The sequence below is a fragment of the Protopterus annectens genome, chromosome 4.part0 (assembly GCF_019279795.1).
Source record: "Protopterus annectens isolate FY-2018-M chromosome 4.part0, PAN1.0, whole genome shotgun sequence".
Taxonomy (NCBI): domain Eukaryota; kingdom Metazoa; phylum Chordata; order Ceratodontiformes; family Protopteridae; genus Protopterus; species Protopterus annectens.
The window spans coordinates 1,990,563,133-1,990,589,990 of record NC_056733.1 but is presented as its reverse complement, the minus strand read 5'-3'; the positions used below and the strand labels follow the sequence as shown (position 1 = coordinate 1,990,589,990).

The following is a 26,858-nucleotide window of genomic DNA, read 5'->3' as shown; positions in this document are numbered from 1 at the left end:
TCTTGGCCTTCCCAATGGAAGTGCTCCCTCAAGGTATGCAAGGTTTCCCCAAATGAGTAATCCTCTGGAGGGAGAGACAGAGGGAATGGACTCCTCTGCATCAGAATCTTCAAAAGGGGAGTAAGAATGTTCCTGTTCATCAGAGTGCTCTGAAATAATGGAGGCCTGGTCAGAGGAGGGGGATTCTTCCTCCACTCTGGGCCTTTTGTCCGGGGGGGGGGTGTTGAGAACCCCTGATAAGAGTAATTAAATCCTCAGCCATTTTAAGCATCTGTTTTTTAGGCATGGGGCCTGGAGAAGGGCCCTCTGTAGCTTGTCTCTTGGAATGCATGGCTGCTTTAGACTTAGTGAAAGCCTTGACGGAAAAAGAAGAGGAAGGTCTGAAGACACCTTGAGAGGAGGCAGACCTGTCTACATTTTGAGTTTCACCACCTAGAGTGGCTTCAGTATCTGTAGTCGGGGTGTGGGCCGAGGAGCCTGCGACCTCGGGCACAGTAGACACCGCCAATGAAGTGTCGTCGGTAGGCAGGGGCTGCGTAGGCGCCTCGCTGAGAACCGGACCACCTGTAGTCGGCTTTGGCGTGGTGTCGGTAGAGGCCGCGGACCTCGTGTGTCGGTCCTTATCTTTGCGTTTTTTTTAGACAAAACTGGAGTCGGAGTATCCGACGACATAATATAGTTAATTTTTTTCCCAAAATAGTGCTGGGCGAACTCCACCCGACGCTTAATGGTGCATTTGTTGAATGTAGCACAAAAACGACAGACCGAGACGTCGTGGTCTGGGCCTAAGCAAGGAATGCAGAGGGAATGAAAATCCTTATGCAGTATTTGCTTCCCACATGAAATACAATTATTAACTTTGTCTGACATCGATCTCAGGCAAGAAAAGTTTCCCCAACGGGGTACTTAGCTTTCAAGAAGACTTCGGTTGCAAAATTTTTGTAATTTCAGAAGCTGGCCGACCGGCACTTGCGAACTGCTTCTGCTTCGGGCATCGCGCGGCAAGAAAGATTGAAGAAAATGGCATCGTCTGGTTCTTTTATACCCCTGTCACACTGACGTCAGGGAAGAAGCGACGACAACCGACGCCGGACCTAGACTTTGGAATTCGGCCGACCGAGGACCCGCCTGACGGCAGGAGAACCCATCTGTTATGACTGCAGCTGTATGCACGATGAACATCATATTTATATAGAAAAGGAGGCATACTCTAGTATCAGAAAAGTAAAGCTGCGTCCCACTAACCATAACTGTAGATATTTTAGTAGATCAGTGTTACTAATCCTTGGAACTTCCTGACATGCAGAAGCCCGCGGATCAGCACAATTTCCAGGGTCTTAGCATCATCCCAAGCAGACACAAGCTTTATGACTGATATCCGGACATCGGGGTATAAGAAAGTCATCAATCAGTGCCATCTTCAAATATTTCTAAGCTGAGAAAAGCAGTCTGATACCTGTGGATACCACAATCTCCCTGACTGGTTTTGGTTGTGAATGCAAAAGGAAGGAAAAAAAGAGAATGGTTGGGATGAGCCAGAGGAATTATAAGTAAAGGCAGAAACAGGGATGGTCCCTACTTAGTTAAGGGGAAGGATGGTGGGAATATGTATGGTAAGTGGGACACACAAATGTACCAAGGTCTTCATAGTCAGTGTTGCAGTACTAAATCCTTGAGAAGATTCCCAAAGCTGCACTGAGGGTAGAAAAGATACAAAAGGGTTTAGGAAATAATGGTTTGTAGGATGGCATAAGTGAATCCTGTCCTGGCCCTTGAGACCTGGTTAAGTTAGTGTTTAGTAAAGATGTGAAGAGAATTCCAGGTGGCTGCCTCTAGGATGGTTTGAGTGGCACTCCTTTAAGGAAAGCAGTGTGGCAGTTGCCCCATGCCTGGTGGAAAAAGCTCTAATGTGGACAGGAAGAGACTTTCCCTGGTGTGCGTAACAGAACCTGATGCATTTGTAGATGGTTTGCTTTGAGACAGGTTTGTCCTGTTTTTCCTCTGCGAAGGATACCAACACCTGGTCTGCCCTTTCCGTAGTTTTTGTTCTGTCCAGGTAGTACCCAATCTGTCTGTGGACACCCAGTGAGTGGAAGATTATTTCCACTTATTCCGTGGGTTTGAGAAGTCTGGCAGATGGATAGCCTGGTTAAGGTTGAGTTCTGAAACCACTCTGGGCATGAAGTGTTTGTTCTGAGGGTTACCTTGTCCCTGTGGAAGACAGTGAATGGCTCTATAAACATGACAGCATGCAATTCATAGACTCTTCTAGCTGAAGTGACAGCTATAAGGAAGGTGGTCTTCCAAAAAAAGTATCTTGAGAGGTGCAGAAGCAGCTAGTTAAAAGGGCGGCAAGGTTAGTTTTTCCAAAACAAAGTTTAAGTCCATTCTGGGAGGTCTCATGTGAATCACTCCTTTTAGAAAGTTTCATGTCAGGGTGGGAGAACATTGGAGGAGTAATCTGCAAGCAAGATGAGACAGCAGAAGCATGAACCTTTAAGCTGGAATACAAAAAGCCCTGTTCAAGCAGGTGTGAAAGGTAAAGTTATATTGAATTTATGTCTCCTAGAGATGGGATAGTGTGTTGGCCATGACACCAAGTAGAAAATCTCTTCCACTTTGCCATGTATGATTTTCTGGTGTTAGGCTTTCTTTTGATAAGGCATTGAGGTGGGTGCCATGGCCCAATCTTCCAAACAGCAAAACAGGGATGCCAGGTTGGGGTGGTAGACCAATTCCCTGATTTGGCTGAGAAGGGCCATCTTTTGGCAGCATGCAAAACCTCCCATTGCTAAGGGTGAGTAGAGAGAAACAATGTTGTCTGGACCAGAAGGGGGCTACCTGTATCATGCTGGGCCTGTTCCTGATCTTCACAAATACCCACTGAATCAAGGATAATGACAGAAAGGCATTCAGGAAGTGTTGGTTACATGTGAAGGAAAATTCATCAATTTTCCAGGCTCCCTCTTGTTGTGTTACACAGCAGAATCTCAGAAGTTGTTTGTTGTAGAGAGAAGCAAAAAGGTCATAGAGGGGATTCTCTACAGTGTGGTGAGATCTGTAGTTCCCTTTTCAACATCCATCCTCTTGGGTTTATTAAGCCCCTGCTTAGGTAGTCTGAAGAACACTGCTGTTTGCCTGGTATGTACTCTGGTATGAGAGTGATCCCCATATGTCTTAGGCTAACATCCAGATCTTTCTGGTAAGGCTGCACAGTGGGTAAGACGAGGTTCCTCCTTATTTGTTTACGTACCACATGACTGTGGCATTGTCTGCCCATATTTGCAGAGTTCCTGAGCTTAAATGTTGTCTGAAAGTTTTAACTGCATAACATTTCCTTTGAATTCCTACGCAATTTCCTCTGTTTTGGGGACAAAATGCCCTGCATCTTCAGTGGGCCTAGGTGGGCTACCCAAGCTATGTCTATGCTGTCTGTGGTGATAGCCTTGTATGCCTGTGGTAGTGTGAAGGTTGTTCCTGGCTTCTTTTGTATGATGAACTTCCACCACAGGAGCAAGAGCAGAAGGGTTTCTAGGGACTGAGAGTGTTGCTCCCAGACATTTTTGAGAAACCACTGGAATTTTCTCATGTGTAGCTTTGCTAAAGGTAACATCAGGATAAATGAAGCTAAGTACTCTAGGATCCTTAAGAACCCTCTGGCCAAGATAAGTTGTTTTGTAAGTAGGTGGTTCAAATCTATAAGGAAAACTTCCTTGTCTTGAGGAAGAGATGCTTTCTGTTGCAGTGAATCTATCAGCACCCCCCAGAAACAGGATTCTTGTTTGGAGTGTCATCTAAGACTTTTCTATATTTAATGTGAGGCTCACCTTTTGGAAACAGTCTACAAAGGTCTGGAGAGCATCAAGGGTCTCTGAGATGGATCTTCCTTGGATAAGACAGTTTTCTAGTTAGGGATAGATGTGTACTACATGTGTTCTGAGGTGTGCTATCAGGAATGCCAAGTATTTTGTAAAAAAAAAAAAAAAAAAAAAACTCTTAGGGCAGTAGAGAACAAAACTAGAAGTGGGAGCTTGAGGGTACGAATTGTAGGTATTTTCTGTGGCTGATTGCTATAGCAACATGAAAGTAAGCATCCTTTAGGTTGACAGTAACAATGGCGGCATCATGAAAAATCATAGGTAGCAGCTTTACCAGAATAAGCCTCTTGAATTTTGGCACTTGAAGGAATCTGTTTAGCTCTAAAAGATCTAGGATAGGTCTCCAGGTTCCTTCTTTTTTTGGGACCAAGATACTTGAATAAAACCCTTTTCCCTCTTGACCTTGTGATACTAACTGCATGGACCCTTGCTGCAGTAAATCTTTTGATAATCTGGGGTAAGAGGATTTCTTGCTCCTTTGGAAGACTTGGTATGCCCAGAAAGGATGGGATTTCCCTGAATTGGATATAGTACACCTTTTCTATAATACTGAGAACACATTGAACCCATGTGATGGCCTTCCACTGACTTAAGAAGAGGGAATGCCTGCTGCCAGGTGTCAGGAAGGAAGGAGACGGTGGAGGGAAGAAGGGGTAGCATATAGTCACAACTGTTCTAATTTGTGTGCTTTTTAGCAGCAGTCAATCTCTGTGACTGTTCTTACTGCCATCTTCTGGATTGCCTTGGTCTTTTTCCATGGGGAGGCCTCCCCTTGTCTTGTCTAGGCATTGAGGGTCAAGGTTTAGAGGAATTGTTTCTACTGTACCTCAAGGTTTGAGACAAGTGGAATTCTTTGACAGTTTTAATCTGTTTTGCCTTTTTTCTTTACTTTCTCGAGACTTGCTCAGCTAGAGATCCAAACAGAAATTCTTTGTCTAGTGGGGCATCCAATAACACTGTTTTTACTTGGTCTGACAGTGGCTGATTTCTGAGCTATGCATGTCTACAGATAACTGAACCTGTGTCAGCTGCTCTGCAAGAAGCATCTAAGGAATCATATCCACATTTCAAGGAGTGCCCGGCTACCTATAAAGCTTCTCTAGCAATGTCCTGCACCTCCCTGTACAAGGTTCTATGTGACGTGGAATGACATTTTGCTACCACTTTATCCTGAAGTGTTTCCAAGTAGTTCATCATATGGAATTGACAATTTAAAGTTCTCATGGCTAATGTTGCAGAGGTAATACGTTTTCTTACAAAACCTGTCCAGTAGTCTGCTCTCCCTGTCATTTGGCAATAGATGTCTGGATGGTCCTTTGGGTACCCCTTTAGTAGCTTCAGTAGAGACCATGGAGGGGCCTCTGTAGAGATGCTTGTGCAAGTCAAGCACTCTGTAAAATCTATTTGGTTTCCTAAGTGCAAGTGGTGAGAAGCCATGGCACAGGATTACGTCCTCAAACATCATCTAGCACAATGTGTACTGGGGAAAGAGCAAACAGTCTAGCAGAAGATAAGAAAAATAATTCCCTGTAATGTGTCTGTGCCTGGGAGAACTGCTTACTTTCCAGTCAAAAGCTCCTTTCATTTTGCGTAATGCGTCTCTGAAGGAAAGATCTTATGCGGGGATCCAGAAGAAAGAGTACCATCAGAGTCTGTGTCAGGGAAGGTTTGGGGTTGCAAATGACCCCGCATAAGAGTTCTTCCTCCTCTTCAGAGGATGAGGAGTTTTTCTCCTCTTGGAAGGCTATTTTTCTAGCCCTTTTAGTTGGAGTGGGAGAAGCCTCAGAAGTATGTTGCGAGGGTTCTATGGATTTAATGAAAGCCCTGAATTCCTGAGCTATCTGTGAAGATAGGTAAAGGCTGCCAGCCTAGCCAGATAGAATTCTGTAGCTAATTCTGTCATTTGTAAATATTAATATAAGCCACAGGCTTGTTCTCTGAAATGGTGGTAAATGTGGAACTGCAAAAATGTAACAGTGCACTCTGCTGCAACAAAGCTGACAAGTCAATTCTTTGATGTCAAAACTCGGAGCCGATATGTCTGGATGAAGAAATTCTGCCTATTGTTTTGAGGCCAGAGTTAATGGCCAGAATTTGCATGTATAAATGTCCTTTATTGCTCTGGTTTCTGACTATGTGTAAAAAATGCAAATGTAATTTCTGTTAGTCTGGGAACACCAGAGAAGTGTGAAGAATGATGTCATGTTAAGCAGCTATGTGTTATCAATTTAACTAAAGAGAATGAGAGAGCTCTGAGCATTTAGTCTTGAGAACTTCCAACATCACGAGTACTGCTTTGCTCTATATGCATGTTATTTAGAACAGAGTTTTCTCTTAGAAATAGCTAGAAATTAGGAAGATTAGACAATGTTTTCTGTGTTGATGTTAGAACTTTTCTACTGTATTATTTTAAGTATTTCTCTGTGATCTCTAAACTTGTCTTGTGTTTTTATTCTTTATTATTAAATATTTTTAAACCTTTCAACTATGGCTGTTTTGTGTAGAGATAATTTAAGCTCTAAGAGTACACTGCATGCATATAGTGATACTGTACCAAGTCACTCAAAAAAGCCTTGACTGTTCAGTCACACTTACCATTTGGATAATAATATTGCACAGTAATAATTGTACATCCTTTCAGAAGGGCCTTTGACTAGCTGATATTAGTGGGTGGTGGCAGCTGGTACTACCTTTTAGACTGGGCAGAAAAGGGGCACAGCTGGAGAAGGTGTGCCAGCCTTCCCGAGGAGTGTTTGTGTGGTTGTATACAATTCTTATCCCAATATGTGTGCGTGTCAGCTACTTGGGCAGGGACACGAAGCACTGGTTGGACAGAGAGGGTGCTGGAGGTTTTAGCTTGCCCACTAGGCTGAGATCTGGACGCTATAGAGCTTGTGCCAGTGGGGAGTCTTATTGGGGACCTGGAGAGAAAGGGAGAAACCAGCCCCAAACTGACTGTGATCTCTGTGTGCTCTTAAGGGAAATTGTACTTTACTGTGTGTGTATTTATTTATCCTTTCCCAATATGGACACTCCTCACTGGTATTAGTGGTGAGGACTGAGACACCTTGACTGCTGGGCCAGTGCATGGGCATCACATATTAATTGTTTGGCAGTGGTGGGACATCCACATCATATATTAATTGGTTGGCAAATACTAATTGGCTTGTAGTGGTGTGGGTAGAGTGAATTCTTGTAGCTTGTGTACAGTGATCACTGAAGGTGTTTTTGTACTCTACATCAGCCACGCAGTGAATACTCAAGAGTTTAGATCACAATTATTTTATTTTTTTTTGTTAGCTTAGTCAGGGAGAGCAGGCAGCATGTCAGCAGAGGAGTACAGAAAGCTAACAAGGAGAGATGTGCCAGGCTAGGGGACTGGTTCATGGAAACCTGACTAAGGCAGACATGATTGCAGCTTTGGTCACAGTTGCATCAGAAAACAGCAACCAGGAGGACGATCAGACTGGCAGTGGAGACATACCACACTCAGATAATGGACAGCTCAACCTTTCTGCAGAGGACTTAAAAATCCATCTGGAGCTAAAGAGACTTATGTTGGAGGCCAGGCATTTGGAAATAGAAGCAGCTGAGAGACTGAGGCATCTAGAGAGCGAGGTCCAGGAGAAACTGCGACGTTTGCAGGCGGAGGAGAATGAGAAACTGCTATGCCTGGAAGCTGGGGAAAAGGAGAGGCAGAGGCAGCATGAGAAGGAGATGCTGTCTCTTTGCCAGAGTCATGGAGGTAATGGGGCAGGGAGTAACTGGACCCCAGAAGCACATAAGGTCAGTAAATTTCTCCCGCAGTTTAAACAGGGGGATAATTTTGATAGTTTCATTCATATGTTTGAGAGGGTATGTAAACAGTATGATGTAGACCAAAGGCTCAGGGTACGGTTCCTGACCCCCTTTACTCCATGGTAAAGTTGTAACTGTGTTGTCTAAACTTGCTGATTGTGAATATTTTGATTATACTGATGCTAAAAATCACTTGTTTGAATGTTTTAAGCTAACACCTGAAAAGTACACGAAAAAGTTTTGTGAGCATAGGACGCAAGGCAGATGAAAGTGTGTGAGAATATGTTGCTGAACTGAGCACTTATTTTCATAGGTGGGTGAGTAGATGTCAGGTCACCACTTTTGAAGGGCTGGCAATCCTTTTGGTGAGGGAACAAGCCCTTAGCACTTTGCCTGAGGACATGATGATCTGGTTAGCTGACAGACGATGTGCTACTTCAGATGAGGTGGGGAAGAAGGGAGACCTATACCTAGCAAGCAGGGCATCCCTGCACAGGAAAGGGACCCCTAGTACTGCTCATGGGTCTAAAGGAAACCATGGTGGGCAGCACAGACTACCCCAACAAAATCTGCCAGTAGCAGGGGAAGCCACTAGTCCAGGTATACATCCAGGACCTAGGGTTAAATGTTTTGAATGCAACCAGTGGGGCCATGTGGCATACAGATGTCTAAGGTAGCAAGGTGGGGAACAAAAGGTGAGAGAGCCAGTAAGTGGGGGAGACAAAATGTCAATATTAGGTTGTCTTGAGAGAACAGGGATACCGAACTACCAACCTGCAGATGTCCTGAAAGGGAAATATTTGGATGAGGCAGTACCATGTGCTTATGCAGTTACACGCAGTCAGGCTAGGAGACCAGCATGTGGGTCTGGTAGCCTGGGGGAGACCCACACAGACTGCATACTTGCAGCCAAGACTGGTGAGGTGGTTTCTTCAGGGAGGGAGCTGCTCTGTAGTAGTGAGACTAAATGTGAGCCACAGCTACTTGTGGGTACTGATGTTCCCTTGGACAGAGTGACTGCACAGGTAGAGGTGAGTTGTAGTACCCAAGCTGACAGTGAGGCACCACTATCAGAGGATGCCACACTTCCTGTGGAAGGGCAGCTGGGAAGGGTTACAAAGAGAGTTAAGACAGGCTCAGCTCTCATACTCTAAATTGCAAGGCCTGAGGCAGGTTAGCTAGTGAGGCACCCGATTCTCAAGGGAAGGGGGAATCTGTATACTCGGAAAAAAGGGTTACTGTACAGAGAGTGAACCCCTGAGGGAGAGCTAGAAGGTGAGAGGGTACAGCAGTTGGTAGTGCCAGGAGCCTAACATCTGGCACTTCTAGCCATAGCCCATGATATTACCTTTGCAGGTCATATGGACATAAAATGTACAAAGAGACTTATTATGCAGAACTTCTATTGGCCTGGAATTTCCAGAGATGTAACAGGGTATGCAATAACTGTGAGCAGTGCTAAAAGGTAGGCAAGGCAGGCGACAAGGTGAGAGCTCCTTTGATGCCTTTGCCTGTGAGTGAGGAGCTATTTCAGAGGGTAGTTATGGATATTGTGGAGCCTATGTGTACCCCAAGTTCCACAGGGAAAAAGTAAATACTAGTGGTAGTAGATTATGCTACAAGATACCCTGAAGGCAGTGACTCTGTCCTCCATTAAGACAGAAAAGGTGACAAATCCTTTGTTAGAGATTTTCAGCAGGGTAGGTTCCCAAAAGAAATACTGTTTGACAGAGGTGCCAATTTCATGTCAGACCCGCTGGTTGTCTGTGGATGTACTGTGGGGTGAAGCACATGAAGACCACCCCCTACCATCCTCAGACTAATGGCCTTGTTGAGAGGTTAAACACTACAATCAAGTCTATGCTACTGGCATTTGCAGACCAGTTTAAGAGGGAGTGGGACAAATATTTGCCCTATCTGTTTGCTTATCGAGAGGTGCCCCAGGAATCCACAGGGTTTTCACCCTTTGAGTTGCTGTATGGGCATAGGGTGAGAGGACCTCTAGATTTAATTCAAGGTGAGTGGGAAGGTGAGTGTGAACCTCACAAGGAATCTCCTGTGGCATATGTCCTAAACCTCTGGACAAGGCTTAGGAACTCATGGGCTTGGCCCAGGAGAACCTGACAGAAGCCCAACAACAGAAAAAAGGTGTGGTATGACAGGAAATATTGAGCTAGAGAGTATGCTGTGGGGCAGCAAGTAATGGTTCTCATTCCTGTCAGACACAAGCTGTAAGCAGCTTGGGAGGGACCCTACAAGGTGGTAAGAAAGGTACGTGATGTTAACTACATGGTGGAACTGCTAGGCAGGGGCACAAATTGTACCATGTTAACATGATGAAACCTTACCATGATAGGGAAGCCCCTGCGCTGAGCATTTGCAGTAGATTGCAGGAAGAGTCTGAGGGAGATCTGGTGACTGATCTCCCTAGTGGGGCTCGGACTGACACCTCAGTGGAAGGGGTAGTAATGTCCCAGCAGCTATCTCCTACCCAGGTTCGAGAAATCAGAGCAGTGTTACAGGAGTTTGGGGACATGTTCACTGGGAAACCAGGGTGCATCCACCTGGTGCAGTACCAGGTGGATACCGGACCAGAAAGGCCTATTAGGCAGGCCCCTTACAGAGTACCTGAGATAGACAAAGACTCTGAGGGAGGAGACACAGGAGATGTTGGAACTAGGGGTGTTTCAAGAGTCCAAGAGACCTGGGCCTCCCATTGGTGCTGTTGCCAAAGAAGGATGGCAGCACCAGGTTCTGTGTGAACTACAGGATATTAAATAGTCACAGAGAGTCAGATGCTTACCCTATGCCTAGGACAGATGAGGCCCAGAGCAGCTGGGTTGGGCTAAGTATCTTACAACCACTGATCTTACCAAGGGCTACTGGTAGGTGCCCTAGACTCCCAGTGCTAAAGAGACGTCAGTCTTTGTGACTCCTTTTGGCTTGTATGAGTTCATAAAGATGCCCTCTGGGATGAAAAATGCCCCAGCGACTTTCCAGAGGCTGGTAGATCACATCCTAGCAGGAGCAGGAGGTTTTGCCCTTGCTTATCTAGATAATATTGCCATCTACAGCCATTCCTGGCAGGAGCACCTTCAACATGTCACGGAGGTGCTGCGCAGACTACAGAGGGCAGGGTTCACCATTAAGCCGAGCAAATGTCAGGTAGGTATGGCAGAGGTCTCCTACCTGGGACATAGAGTGGGGAGTGGTAAGATCAGGCCAGAACCTGCCAAAGTAGAAGCCATTCAGGCATGGCCTGAGGGCATTCTTAGGGACAAGCAGGATACTACAGAATGTTCGTCCCCAGTTATAGCACCATAGCTGCTCCCCACACAGGTCTAACAAGGAAGAACAGGTCAGATAAGGTAGTGTGGACCACAGCATGTGAGCAGGCGTTCCAGAAGCTTAAAGAAGCTTTGGGAGGACCCCCTGTATCAGCCTGTCCAGATTACAACAAAGAATTTGTTGTGCAGGTGGCTGCTTCAAACCATGGAGTGGGGGCTGTACTTAGCCAGACTTCTTCAGAGGGAGAAGAGCACCCAGTGGTTTATCTCGGTCGTAGGCTCCAACCCAGGGAGGAATGCTATGCAACTGTAGAAAAGAAATGTCTAGCCATAGTGTGGGCACTGCAGAAACATCAGCATTATCTGTATGGAAGAAAATTCACTGTAGTGACAGATCACAACCCCCTAACATGGTTAAACAGAGCCAGCCAGCAAAATGCCAAGTTGCTAATTTGGAACTTAGGGTTGCAAGCAAATGACACGTCAGTGCAGCACCGCAGTGGAATTAGCAATGCCAACGCAGATGGGCTCTCAAGACAAGAAATGGGGGTAAGGTATATTCAGATGGACCTAACCCTCTCAGGCAACATTTCTCAAGGGTCACTTGAAAAATTAGCTTGAGTTCTACAGGGGGGGGATGTGTGAAGATAGGTAAAGTCTGCCAGCCTAGCCAGATAGAATTCTGTAGACAATTCTCCCATTTGTAAATATTAATATAAGCCACAAGCTTGTTCTCTTAAATGGTGGTAAATGTGGAACTTCAAAAATGTAACAGTGTCCTCTGCTGTAACAAAGCTGACAAGTCAATTCTTTGATGTCAAAACTTGTGAGCCAATATGTCTGGATGAAGGAATTCTGCCTACTGTTTTGAGGCAGAGTTAATGGCCAGAATTGGCATGTATAAATGTCCTTTATAGCTCTGGTTTCTGACGAGTTGTAAAGAATGTAAATGCAGTTTCTGTTAGCCTGAGAACACCAGAGAAGTGTGAAGAATGATGTCATGTGAAGCAGCTCTGTGTTATCAATTTAAAGACAGAGAATCAGAGAGCTTTGAGCATTTTGTCTTGAGAACATCCATCACCAGCACTGCTTTGCTCTATATGCAAGTTATTTAGAACTGTGTTTTCTCTTGGAAATAGCTAGGAATTAGGAAGATTATACCAAGTGTTTTTCTGTGTTGATGTTAGAAGTTTTCTACTGTAATATTTTAAGTATTTCCCTGTGATCTCTCAGCTCTTGACTAGCACTGTGTAGTAAGAAGTATTGTCTTGTGTTATTATTTATTATTAATTATTTTTAAACCTTTCAACTGTGGCTGTTTTGTGTAGAGATAATTTAAGCTCTAAGAGTACATTGCATGTATATAGCGATATTGTACCAAGTCACTCTAATAATCCTTGACTGTTCAGTCACACTTACCATTTGGATAATAATATTGCACAGTAATAATTGGTCAACCTTTCAGAAGGGCTTTTGAGTAGCTGATATTAGTGGGTGGTGGCAGCTGGTACTACCTTTTACACTGGGCAGAAAAAGGGCACAGCTGGAGAACCTGTGCCAGCCTTCCCCAGGAATGTCTGTGTGGTTGTATACACTTCTTATCTCAAAGTGTGTGTGTGTGTGTGTGTGTGTGTGTGTGTGTGTGTGTGTGTGTGTGTGTGTGTGTGTGTGTGTGTGTGTGTGTGTCAGCTACTTGGGCAGGGACATGAAGCACTGGTTAGACAGAGAGGGTGCTGGAGGTTTTATCTTGCCCACTAGGCTGGGATCTAGACCCTATAGCTGTACCAGTGGAGAGCCTTATTGGGGACCTGGAGAGAAAGGGAGAAACCAGCCCCAGACTGACTGATCTCTGTGTGCTCTTAAGGGAAATTGTACTTTACTGTGTGTGTATTTATTATCCTTTCCCAACATGGACATCCCTCATTGGTGTTAGTGGTGAGGATTGAGGCTCCTTGATTGCTGGGCCAGTGCATGGTTGTCGCACTATCTTAACCAGATCCTGAGCTTAGCTCTGAGATGCAGGGGGCAAGGGTGGAGAAGAGGTCAAGGTGGGAGCACATTTCGGCTTGATAGGTCATTTAACAGACATGGCCAAGGGATGCAGTCTAATTGCAACTTCAGTAGGAATGCTGGAAGTTAGGGAAGAAATAAGGTCTCCCTGCACAGCCACTTCTCTGATGTCAGAAGCTGATGCCTGCGAAGAGGCGTCAGTCCCAACTGACACACAAGTGGTGGCAGTCATTGTGGGTTGGCCGGGGACCATGGCGGCCTCCAAGGGACAGCATCAAAGGGTTCTGGCCTAGCAGTTGCCAGTACTGGGGGCTGCAAAGGCACCTCACCAAAGTCATTGATCAAATACAGGTAAAGACAACAGCTTTTTCTGCAGTCCCCTGATCTCTTGGCTTTTTATCTTTTCACTTTTTTAGGATCACACCAGCAGTCATCAAGTAGTTGTAGGACCTGTAGAAGATGGAGGTTGCAATGCTACAGTAGAAGCTGATGAGGAGGATTCCATATGTGCTGTTCAAGTACCTTGTCCCTATGGTTTCTGCATTAAATGTAGCACACAATCAGAGCAGTTAGAGACGTTATGCTGAGACCCAAACAAGCAAAATGAGTGAAAATCTTTATGCTGGATTTGTTTCCACAGGGCAAACATGTATTAACTTTTTTGAACATTAATTAGAGAAGAAATTTCCCCAAAGGGGTATATATCTGTCTGGAAGCAGAGAAACTCTAGAAACATGAGTCGACTGGCAGACTTTGAACATATAAAACACACATAAAGCATATTGGACTACATGGCTAAAAAGAACCGAAGATGGAAGAGATGGATGTCTATTTCCTGATGTTCAGACATCGGTAATAAAGCATCTTTTGGCTTGATATGATGCAGACTCTGGAAATCAGGCTGGTCGTGGGTTTCTGCACAGCAGGAATTCCTGAGGATTAGTACTGCAACACTGACTACAAAGAACAAAAAAGTAATATTGCTAAATGAAGAAATTACAGGTAGTAGTATTTCCTGAGGTTACTGTTGTGCACTCTACTGTATGTTATTCATAGATTCATAGATACTTACTCAGATGTTGATCTGTGGAAGATCTTAAGAAGCCTAGCCAAACATTACCCTGGTAGGTTTTAGATATTATATTTTGTCCATGAATAACTTGGAGGTAGCAGAAAGGATCTGTTGGGATATTTACTTGTTGACCCTATCCATGAGAGACATAGGTGTTAAAATTGTGTGTGTGTGTGTGTGTGTGTGTGTGTGTGTGTGTGCCTGTGTTAGGGGGGTAAATTTACAGTTTCCATCCTGTCATCCAAATTACATTTGAATCCAACAAGATAAGTACTTTGCTTTATGTGGCGTGGAAGACAGTTACACAAAAGAAGTGTTTTCTGTGATAAACACCCATCCCTCCAACAAGTCTTATTTATGTTGCAAAAGAGTTCCCCTGAGCAGGTGCTCACACCACCAAAGGACTTGCAAACGTGTACTGAATCTGATAGAAGACGGTCTAATAAGGCTATGTAAGCAAGGCAGAGGTTGCCTGTTAAAAGCCTGTATGATACCAAGAACAGGAACATGACAGACAGTTTGCACAGTTTTATTGATTTAGGATCTTGATTTTTATTTTTCAGAGATAAAAGCAGTGTGGTCACTTTAGCTCTGAAAAGCGTTTGGACAGGTACATATTGAAACAGACACTACACTGAATGGCTGATCTAATGACAGCCCGGTATAGTGGAGCGAATACATCATTTGATCTGCCCTTTATAGCACTAAACATACATTGTACAATGAAAAAGGACTTTGCTATAGTAATGGGTACATGGCAATTACAGAATAGTTCATAGTTGACATACGTTCCCAGATCACTGACTACAGGATCAGCTTTTCAGAAGTGTGTCGTCAATGTGGTAGATACAAGGGAAGCCATGCCTGCTGAAGGATATGATTATACTTTTGATGGCATTTAGTTTTAGTCTATGGTTTTAGCACCAGCTATTTGGTAAGAGCCGTCTTGCAGGATCTTGGATGTCCTCTGGGAAATTTTTTAATGGCATCAAGTTTAAAGTCACCTGCAAACTTGGTCAGCCATAAATCTTTAACATTTGCTTTGACCTTTGAAAAGTAAATACAGAAGAAAAGTGGCCCAAGGAATGAACCCTGGGGTACACCTCTTACTGACGAGGTCTTTTGGAGGAGGCACAGCTGCCTACCCTAATTTCCTGGGTTCTCATTTGTGAGCCAATTTTCTGTACACAGAGTTACATTTGATTAGGAGTGCTTATCTACAATACCAGAATATGAGATGGCATTGAATCCCTTGGCAAGATCTAGATAAGCAGTGTGCACCAATTTGACCTCATCCATTGCTTCAGTAACCTTCCTAAAGAAGGCAAAGATTCATTTTAGGAAGGTATTTCACAGTGGATTAAAAATGAGTCCCTACATCTGTACTCAAGTCACTAATAAATGTGAAGTCACCCAAAGCAAACCAACTGAGGCAATTTATGTCAGTGAACCGTAAAAACAAATCTCATCATGTTATTAAATTCAGTAATAATGAACAATTATGTTAACAATGCATCTGTTTCAAAGTATGACTGCAATGAGTAGCTTCATAAATACAAAGTTATTGCCATATGTCCTATAGACAGAGGGGAGACAGCATCCATAAATGTAGTGTAAAACAGTAAATTCAAAGACTGAGCAGTGATACACAGCTACATCAACAAGACATCACTGTAACAGAAAAAGTCCTACTTGAATAAAATGTTTATTCATGTGCTCACATGCCAGTAAATTTTCTTTCAAAAACAAACTTCTGGTGATGTGTTTATTTGTGGGTATAAAAGAGCAAAAGTATCTGGTAATTTTTTGTGCATGTTTCATCCTGGGAACACAGCAAAAAATAAAGGGAAATGCCTTCTCTTTTGTCTAAAAAACAAGCTTTTGGTTTAAAAAAAAAAAAAGAAGACCAAGTTTACAATTTTTAGCAGTTTTACTAAAATGCTGCCATACCACAAAGCACTGTGGGGGATTCCAAATATGTTAAATACATTTCATGCAATATTTACTGCAATTTCCAAAGATGTTTATGCTTACTGATGCTGAATAACAAAAGAAGAAAAATAATGACAAAAAATCCAGAAGAGACCATACTTGCTGCCCTAACAGAAATATGTTTATTTTAGGCTGAAAAAGCAAAAATGCTGATCGAACTCTAGCAGGAACTGTGTAGAAAATGAAGCATAACAAGAAAAAAAAGACATAGGATTGTCCTCTGCATTGTGACTTAGTAACAACTGTAGTGACTTTCTTTTCCACTGACCAAATGTAATATTCCTCTTCAAAAACTGTCTAAATTATAAGTTACTTTCTGCCACTTACTTTTAAGACCTCTTCCAACGGGATTCTCATAGTCATTGGTCTCAAGTTTCTCTTTCAAGTCAGCTTCAAACCTTGCTAAGTCAGCATCCAGACGGCGAATGTGCTTATCAACCTGCAGAAAGGCCTAACATTAAAAGACTAGAAATATTTTTTCCATTACCATTGCATCAGTATACACCAACATAATTTTCTAATAAAAATTGCTTCACAGTCTTTAGCAGTTGGTCTTATCTGGTCTACAGAACGGAAACCTTTCCTGTGAAGTTTTTCCTTCTCAGCCCCACCGTCCTTACAATCATATCTCCAGAAGGAATTGCTAAAATGGATTATCACTTCTACTATCACCTTTAAAGTGCTGCTGACATTACGTCAACAGCCTTGCCAACATAAGCCTGAAAGGTGGTAATCACTCCAAATAATGATCTGCAGTACCTCACTTCTGTGTTACTAATGGCCAGCTTTCAGACTTCACAAGCTATAAATACGAACATGTCATCAGCTGCACACTGCAGATCAAAAAACAGCCACCCACACTCAAATAACATCTAGGATAATGGGCAAGAAGAAAAGTGAGGTCAGGAGCACAAAACATTCTCATCACTACCTGGCAAACTACATGACCCTCAGATAGTATAGACACAATCTATCTTGCAAATTGTCTAAAATCAGTCACAGTTCTGGCTATCCTAGAAAGACTAAGGTGCATGCATAACTGAATTGGTTCTAGGGAGATACAAAATGTGGCATAGTCTATGAAATATATTTTCTTCATTAGAAAAAATCATTTGAAAGACAATGCAGTGGGTACAAGGACTCAAACCAGCTGGCTTCAGATATTAAATTCTCAAGTGAATGCCACTCCTTTCACCCATGTCCCCAGGTGCCACAGTGCTTACAAACAAATTGCAGGCAGGTGTGTTATTTATTTTTAATTAAAACCTCCATAAACCAGTACATTATTACATCAATGGGGAGGGTGGTTTAGTTACCCCAGAATTAAGAATTAACTGGCACACATCTCTAAAAATGTTCCAACATTTCCTAGTCTTTGTTAATCTCAGTAGTCTCGAACAAAATTTAAATCCATCTACTAAAGGCTCTAATATCCTTGATTCAGTCCTTACCAATCTAGCCCACACATGTAACCCACCTCACGTCTCCTCATCCCTGGTTAAATATGACCACAAAATTAGTCATCTTCCCCATCTGGCCTAGTGGTGCCACCCCACCACAAAATGAGGCCATATTTAGCAACTTCTCCAGGGCAAAACTACTTCATCTTGTAAAAGACCTATGCAAAATTCTCAACATTCCCTTGCAAATGAACCTAGCGGAGAAGGTTTTCACATCAACCCAATTTTTCCAGCACCTAAACAGCTATACAGAAAAGTCAGCACCTGTCTACCTTAAATACAATGGTAAAATCAGGAGTTAAACTCCTGTTTTAATAAATTGTATATAAAAAAAAAAAAAAAAATTAAAAAGATGTAAGAAATCCCCATTCCCTTATCTCAGGTCCACAATGAAACATGCCAGCAAGGAACTTAAGAGCACTAATAAAAAAAAAAATGTAAAGCTGAGTATGATTTTACGGTTGCTGCATATACCAAAGGAAACCACAAATCTTTCTACAGTTCTCTCAGGAAATTAGGGAATAAATGTTCAGTAAGGCATTGAATTCATCCATAACATCATACATTCCAATCCGAAGTATAGAGCCAATATTAATATATAGTGCTAACTTTACCACAGCTACCCTCACTGATGCCCAAGCATACCTGCAAAATTAGCTTCCCCTAAAATCTATTTGCAACATGTCTTATAATCCCTGTAACATTTCTATCGGAAGACACAGCATACCAGGCTGCATTCTCTTCAGTGCCAAATATGCACCATCTCAGCCCCTACTTACTGTTCAACCTCAGTCTATCCACAGGATGTGCACCTGATGCCTGGAGAACAGCCACTGCGACTCCCCTACACAACAATACCCCCTCTACAGATCCAGGTAATTATAGGCTTACATGCAAAGAGATGGAATATATTACAGTAATAGTCGTTTATGCAGACATAGACAACTTAATTTATCTAAACCCCAATTAGTTTGGTTTTGTGAAGGGCAGCTCCCTTGAAAAGATTACAGAGGCTGTGGACAATGGTTACTTCATGTTCATTACTTATTTTGACCTGGCTAAGGTTTCTGAACCATTTTTCCATACTAGCGTTACTGAAAAAAAGGAAAACCTAATGTAAACCTTTGAAATGTCCTCCAACTGATCCCAAGTTGTGAAGGTTGCCCTCTCTGAGCATAAATATGTAACTAGTGGAATATCACAGGCATCAGTGCTGGGTCTCCTCCTGTATGGAGTTTGACTTCCAAGCCAACTTCATAGAAGTATGACTGACCATGTCTGCCGATGATTGCAAGATGGACACAATTACACATTCACTGATTTATACTAAACGGCTCCAGCAAGTGCTAGAATATGCACATACCTGCTGTACTGAAAATGGTCTGAAGCTAAATGCAAGAAAGTACAGTGTATTAGCATTTAGCAAAAAAAAAAAAAAAAAATGCTGCTCCCGCTCTCATGTTACAGATGGTACTCCTCTTCAGGCATATACTCTCAGAAGAGATCTGGGTTTACTTATGTGGACAACTCTCTCTCATTCAGTCATCATGTTTCCACCATAATAAGAAACCCACATACGTGACCCAGTTAATTTCTAAGGGAATAACGTTTAGATCCAAACAAGTAATTCTGCCTCTGTATTCCTCCCTTATCAGACCAGTTATCACACACACTGCTTCCTTTGGTATACACACATCCAAGCATATGAATCAAGTGGAAAGGCCTCAAACATTTCTAACCAAGAAAAGCCTTAAATCTTTTAACTATTCTGACAGATCACAACTTTCTTTATACTCAGTAACCTACTTAGTGCCCCAAGGTCACCAGTGTCTCTCTTTTCAAGCCACGAATAACCCAGTTCTATTTTTTTCTCCTACTTTTTTTACAAAACAAGTAGCTCTACCAACCCCTTGCTAGGGACCCAAATCTACACCAACAAACAAAAGACTTGCAGAAGGGACCAAAAGCCATTGATATTTCAGAACTCCTGGCCAGCTTAAGTCTTACCCAAATTGACAATGACACCACTAGACCAAACCCTCAATCCAACAGGCATACCTTACTAGATCTTTTAATAACCGATAAACCTACAATGGTTTTTAATGTTACTTTACATGCATCCTCCTTCAGTGATCACGTCCCATAATTTTCTCAGCACATAATCTAATGGTAAAATATAAACCTAAACTTATCACCTTCAGACAAAACACCTTGCCACCTGTAGATCAATATGTATGTGTATGTCTTTATGAAGCTATCCAACGGTTTGTACAAGTGTATAAATACTGAGCACGTGCGAGCCTGACTGCCATTTAGTAGTAAGCTGTTGAGATTTAAGCATGTATATCTCTAAGGTCTGTCTGTTAATCAGTTTGTTTATATTTTATGATACTATCCATCCTGATGTTTTTCATGTAATAAAGCATCTAAACGAACTACCCTGCCTGTTCGCCATCTGTATTAAGAAGGTCAAGCAACATGGTGCCAGAAGAGGATACAGTTTCTCCAGATTCGAGACCGAGAGGCATTCGGTTGAATTGGAGGAATACACAGGAGTGGATCATCCTTGCAAAACAGGTCAGAAACGAATTCAGATGTTAAAACTTGCTCAAATGATTTCTTATTTGCAAAAAATAAAACAAATTATACAAAACGCTCTAAATGATATTTAAGTAAGCCGAAATGTCCAATACTATGGCATATTGATAGAAATATTTGAATTACTATGGAAAATGTTTGAAATAAAGTCCGAACTGCATAAAATGAATGAAACAAAGAAAACAACTGCATTTTCCGCTCAGCACGTACCTTTTCGTATTAATTAAATTAAAGCTATCCAAGACATCACAAGTGTATGAAGTGTTCACATGTTTGTGCAGTACTACAGTACAGTTATTTTACAAAATACAGCCATTTCAGAGCATACTTAGCCAAATAAAGTATTTCTAAGAGTTTACTGTGCATTTGAATGTTGTTGCAAACTGCTGAGAGAGCTTCTTCATCCAGAATTACAAGTGGGCCTGGATTAAATTGTGTTTTATATAATTTGTTGGCATGCAGATGGATTTTGAAAACCAAGTGCATTTGTCTTTGACAATAATGTTGTAGAGAACTGGAGAGTGTTTGTGCGACAGTACAACATTTTCATACAGGCTGCATTTTCTAATAAAGATGATCGTACAATGGCATTTATTCTGCTTAATTTAGGCGTGTCAGAAGCCACTGAAAGTGAGCATTCACGGAACAGTGAGTAATTCATTCCATGACAGTATACAATGCAAAAAAAGTATATATGACATGGCGAGGTTAGTGTTTAAACACGTAACCTTAAATCTTGAAATTCAATATTTAAAAGAATGTATTTTGCGTAAAGTAATACCGCAGGGCTTAAGAACAGCTAAATTTCCAAATTGTGTTATACCGGGAGATAATTTGAGTAAGACTTTAATAGATTTGTATAATGAGACTGGCCTAAAGATGATGCATATATTAGTAGAGCATTATGAGAAAGAAAATGTCCAAGTAAAAGAAAATATAAAATCTTTGGACGAATTTATTAAAAAGTCTGTTTCTTTTCCAAACTTTCTCACACTGTATAATGGGGTTGAAGCGAAGGCTGACCGGCACAGGGCTACTATAATTACAAGAAAACAGTCCAAACTCAGAAGGGATATACTTGCTTATGACAACAATCGGGCCTACATTACACAAGAAGTATCTGATGGTAGAGATTTAGGGGCCATCGACGAGAACATTACATCAGTGATTAAAGGGTCTGATAAAGACTCTGAATTTACCAACGTTGTGGTTGTTAATGAAAATAAGGTAGAAACAACATCAACCAGTAATATGACTTCCACCATAGACATTGCTGGTCCTTCTAAAGACCAAGTAAGAAGCAGTAAAAAAGGGAAAAAGTACAGTTTTGTACCTACCATAAATGTAGATGTCCGAACTGGATAGCATCTGCAGTCATAACAAGTGGGTTGTCCTGTCGTCAGGCAGCCCTGCAGTCGGCCGGATTCCAAAGTCCGGGTCCGGCTTCGGCTGATGTCGCACTCCACCCGACGTCATCTCTGCTGGACTTCGGGTATAAAAGCATCAGCCGACGCCATTTTCCTCAGTGTTTCTTGCCCCAGATGCCAGTAGCCCTCTTGCAGGGTAAAATTGGGATAGATGCCAATGTTTCCAAATAGATAGAGGTAAACACAACAATAAGCATATATGTACATATATACAAACAAATACACCATAAAAGACTCCCCCCCAACAGCTAGCTATTAGGAGGGTAAACACCCTAGGAGTACCACAGAGGGGAAGGAGGGAGGGTAATCCTGACTGCAGATGCTATCCAGTTCGGACATCTACATTTATGGTAGGTACAAAACTGTACTATGTCCTTCATGGATGCATCTGCAGTCATAACAAGTGGGTAGAATACCATAGCCAACTAGGGGAGGAGGATAAAGGTAGATTATGGTGTGTTTAAGATCCCTTGCAGTACAGCAGTGGCAAACCCTGCTCGGGATCTGGAATAAAGAGGCAAATTATAATGCTTGGCAAATGTATGCACGGAGGTCCAAGTAGCCGCCTCAATAATGTCTTTGGTTGAAACTCCTCGTAAGAAGGCTGTGGTAGTGGCTGTTGCCCTTGTAGAATGAGGTCTTATGTTCTGTGGAATTGGTTTTCCATGGAAGGAGTAACAGTATCGTATGCAATTTCCTATCCATTTGGAGATTGTCTGTTTGGAAATAGCTTTTCCTTCCCTTCCTGTTGCATAGGCTACAAAAAGTTGGTCAGTCTTTCTGCTCTTTTTTGTTCTGTCCAAGTAGTAGCGTAGCTGTCTATGTACATCCAAGGTATGCAGTATTCTTTCCCCTCTGTTTTGTGGGTTGGGGAAGAAGGTAGGTAGGTGGATTGCCTGGTTTAAAGATACTCTGGATACCACCTTAGGCATAAATGTAGGATTAGTCCTCAAGGACACTCTATCTTGGTGGAAGATTAGGAAGGGTTGCACTGCCATTAAGGCCTGTAGTTCTGAAACCCTCCTTGCTGAAGTAATTGCCAGTAGGAAAGCAGTTTTCCATGACAGGTGTTGTAGGTCTGCTGTTGCTGCTGGTTCAAAGGGTGCTAGTGTCAACTTTTCTAGCACAAAGTTTAAGTCCCAAGCTGGTAATGGTGGTTTCCTTGGAGGTTTTACATTCTTGATTCCTCTGAGGAACTGCCTGAGCAAAGGGTGCGAAAAAAACAGGAGGATCAAAGCTGTATTCTGCTGAAATAGCTGATGCATGTATCTTGATGGAGGAGTAGGACAGGCCTGAATGAAGAAGTTCGCCAGATACTCCAGAATGTTAGGCATATCTATGTTTGACACATCTTTTCCTCTTTCGGTACTCCAAATGACAAACCTTTTCCATTTGCCAGCATAGTTCTTTCTTGTTGAAGGTCTGCGTGCTTCAAGAATAATGTCTTTAACTCTTTGGGAAAGTTCTGGATTAGCTGCTGCTATGTGATGTTCCATGCAGTCAGTTGCAGCGTTTTTAGGTTTGGATGTATGATGCTGTAGTTGTTCTGAGTTAACATCAAAGGCATCAGGGGTATTGGCCACATGTTGTTCCGAGACATGCTCTTCAGTAGTGGGTACCAGTGTTGTCTTGGCCAGTTTGGGACTATCAGGATTATCCTTGGACGTTCTTCCTTGATTTTTAGTAGTACCTTGTGTATCAAAGGAAGAGGAGGGAATGCATATGCTGTTAGGCCTTTCCAGTTGAAGGAGAGTGAGTCCACTTTCCATGCTAGTGGGTGGAATGTCCTTGTGCAGAATTTTTTGAGCTGGTGATTGAGAGGTGATGCGAATAGGTCTATTTGTGGCATTCCCCATTTCTTTGAGATGGTCTTGAAGATGTCCGGGTGCAGCTTCCATTCGTGGGCATCCGAAGTGGTTCTGCTTAAATGTCTGCTAGAGTATTGTCTTTCCCGGTACAAATATTGCCTGTAACTGAATGTTGTAGCTGAGTGCCAGGGTCCACAGCTCCAAGGTCATTCTGCATAGGGGGTATGAATGAGTGCCTCCCTGTTTGCTGATGTACCACATGACTGTGGTGTTGTCTGTCCTTATCATCAACTGGCCCTCTTTGAGGAATGGTTTGAACTTTTGGATTGCCAGTTTTACTGCCAGCATTTCTTTTAGATTGATGTGCAGGTGAAGTTGATCCTGTGTCCACAATCCTTGCACGCATTTGTCCAGCATGTGGGCCCCCCATCCTAGGTCTGAAGCGTCTGTTGTGATGGTCTGGCTTGGTTGACATCTGCGGAAGGGCAGGCCTGGGTTTGACTGGCATGCCTGAGCCCACCATAGGAACTCCTGTTTTAAGCATGGAATTAGTGGGATTTCTGTTTCTAGACTGTGTCTGTGTTGGGACCATAAATTCTTTAGGTACCACTGTAGTTTCCTCATATGTAGTCTGGCAAATGGGACCAAGATTATGCATGATGCCATGAAGCCCAAGGCCTGTAGAAATTTTCTTGCTGTTAACTTGTTCAGTTTTGTTAGTGCCAAGAAGTACAGAGGGAGTTCTTTTTGTTTTTCTGTAGTCAGGAATGCCATTTGTTGTACTGTGTCCAATTCAGCCCAAGAATGTCCTTGTTTGGGATGGTATCAGCCTTGACTTTTGTAAATTGACTGTGTATCCCAGTCCTTGTAGCAAGTAAATGACCCTTTGTAAATCTGTTGTCAGCTTGCTTTTGTTGTCCCCTTGTAGCAGGCAGTCGTCCAGGTATGGGTAAATTTGAATTCCCTGTAGTCTGCAATGGGCGATTACTGATGCCAGGCATTTGGTGAATACTCTGATCGCAGTAGATAAGCCAAAGGGCAATGCTGAGAATTGATAGTGCTCTGATCCTGCAAGAAATCTGAGGTATCTTCTGCAGATTGGTCGAATTGGGACGTGCAGGTATGCCTCCTTGAGATCTAGAGTTACCAGCCAAGACTCCTTGCCCAGCATGGGAAGAAGTTGCTGTAGGGTCAGCATTTTGAATTTTGGGACAATGATGTATGTATTTAAGGTGGACAGGTCGAGAATTGGTCTCCAACTTTTTCCTTTCTTGGAACTAGGAATAGTCTGGAGTAGAACCCCTTTCCTTGTTCTGCTGTTGGCACTCTTTCCACAGCTCTCATGTTTGCTAACTCCATTATCTGGCGTAGAGCCTCTGTTTTTGATTTGGAGGTAGATTTGGCATTCCTCTTTTGACTGGTAAAGTGTGGAAGTGAAACCGTAACCTTGATCTATGGTTTGTAAAATCCACTTGTCTTTTGTTATGTAGTGCCAGTTCTTTGAAAATAAGGTTAACTTTCCGCCTAGAGGAGCTGCTATTTGTTCCCTGGTAGGCGGATTTAGGATTAAGTCACTGTGGTTGTGCTGATGTAGTGGCAGTGGCTGTGTCTGTGCCTCTGTTGTTACCTTGCCACTGTCGTCCTCTGTAGGCACCTCCTCTGGGTTGGTTTCTGCCTCTGGAACGTCTATTCCTGCCCCTTTGAAATTTTGTGGAGTCAGGAAAGGACCAATTTTTGGCAGGCCAGTTCCTGCTAAACCTTGGGGGTTGAACCTGCAGGAAATCTTTAACAGTTTGAACAGATTTTGCCTTTTCTTCCATTTTCTTCATAACCTGCTGGGCAGGTGTACCAAACAAACTTGTCTTGTCCATAGGAGCATCTAGCAACTTAGCTTTAACATGATCCGGTAAAGCTTGTTCCTTTAGCCATGCATGCCTTCTTATCACTGTGCCTGTCATGGCTGATCTAAATGAAGCCTCCAGTGCATCATAGCCACATTTTAAGGAATGGTTGCTAACCTGTTGTATGTTATTTACCATCTCTAATACATATTTCTTATCAAGAGATTCATCAGTAGTTAGCTTTTTAGTTAACTGATCAAGCATAAACTCTTGGTATTGTATCATGTGAAACTGACAGTTTAAAGCTCTAGCTGAGAGAGTAGCTGAAGTGTAGACCTTTTACCCCATCTGTCTAGTGACCTTGCTTCCCTTTCAGAAGGAATAGGGTTTTAGCTGTGGTTGCGGCTACTGCCTTGGGACCCTGGGATATAGTTTCTGGGTCTGCAAGTGGGGCCTTGTAAAGGTGGTGATGAGTATCTGGCACCCTGTAAAATCTGTCTGGTTTGGCAGGGGCTGGGGTAAAGAATCTGGAGCGGAGCAAACATCATTGAAAGCATCATCCACCACAGAGAGAACAGGAGGTATAGCTAAGGGCCTGTGCTGTGGGAGGTGCAGAAAGGTCCTAAGTCTCTTTCTGGAGTCTGAAAAATCCTGTTGCTGCCATTGGAACTGTTCTCGCATGGCATGCAAGGTTTCCCCAAAGGAGAATTCTTCTGGTGGGGAAGCAGCTGGAATGGATTCTTCAGCATCAGAATCTTCAAAATTGGAGAAGGGAGCCTCAGGCTGGTCAGTTATGTCTGATTCATCAGCAGAATCATCAGAAGACACTGGCTCAGGGGCTCTGCCCTAGGTCTCTTCTCTGGGGCTGAGAGGCCCTGTCTGGGTGAGATTGAGATCCCCTAATTAAAGAAATTAAATCTTCTGCCAAAGAAAGCATTTGAGAACTAGAAGAGGGCCTGGATGAGGGGGGTTTAACAGGCACTGATTTAGTAGTCTTGGCTGCTTTAGCCCTGGCGAAGGCCTTAAAGGACATGGCTGCTGGAGGCCTAGCAGCACCACGTGCTGGGGTAGAGACATCCAAGGGATGGTGTCTGATAAGTCAACCACCGTAGTGGGTAAAATTTCTGAGGTCGATTCAAGAGTTGTAGCAGGGGCCTCAGTTGTAAGAATAGGTTCAGCTGTACTTTGAGCAGTTTTCTCGGTTTCGCGAAACCGAGACACTCATGATTTGCTTTGCCGTGGTTTCGGCCGAAACCGCGCACCGCGGGTGTCGGTCTTTATCTTTGCCTTTTTTGGAAGATTGGGTAGTCGGAGGATCCGACGGCATAATGTACGCAAAGTCAGTACCGAAAAACTGTTCTGCAAACTCCGACCGACGCCTAAGCGTGTCGGTTGAAAGAGGCACAGGCCGAACAGGCTGCTACGTCGTGGGCTGGGCCTAAACAAGGCAGACAGTAAGAGTGGAAATCTTTATGAGGTATTTGTTTCCCACAGGTTAAACAATTGTTAACTTTTTCTGACATCGGCTGAGGCAAGAAAGAGTCCCCAACGGGGTACTTAGCTTTAGAAGTCTTCGAAGTAGTATTCGGTAGAAGTAATCTCTGGATCTGACCGACCGGCACTTGCGAACAGCTTCTGCTTCGGGCGCCACGCGGCAAGAAAGACTGAGGAAAATGGCGTCGGCTGA

At 43.1% G+C, this 26,858-nt stretch overlaps 1 protein-coding gene across 1 annotated transcript in view; it reads right to left on the bottom strand.

The window, feature by feature from the left end:
- The window catches only part of ING5 (inhibitor of growth family member 5), a 1,231,358-nt gene that overhangs the window by 734,533 nt on the left and 469,967 nt on the right, over positions 1-26,858 (bottom strand). Inside the window, exon 4 of the mRNA XM_044069608.1 lies at positions 16,365-16,476. Coding sequence (XP_043925543.1) covers positions 16,365-16,476 — 112 coding nt within the window. The remainder of the gene's footprint in view (positions 1-16,364; positions 16,477-26,858) is intronic.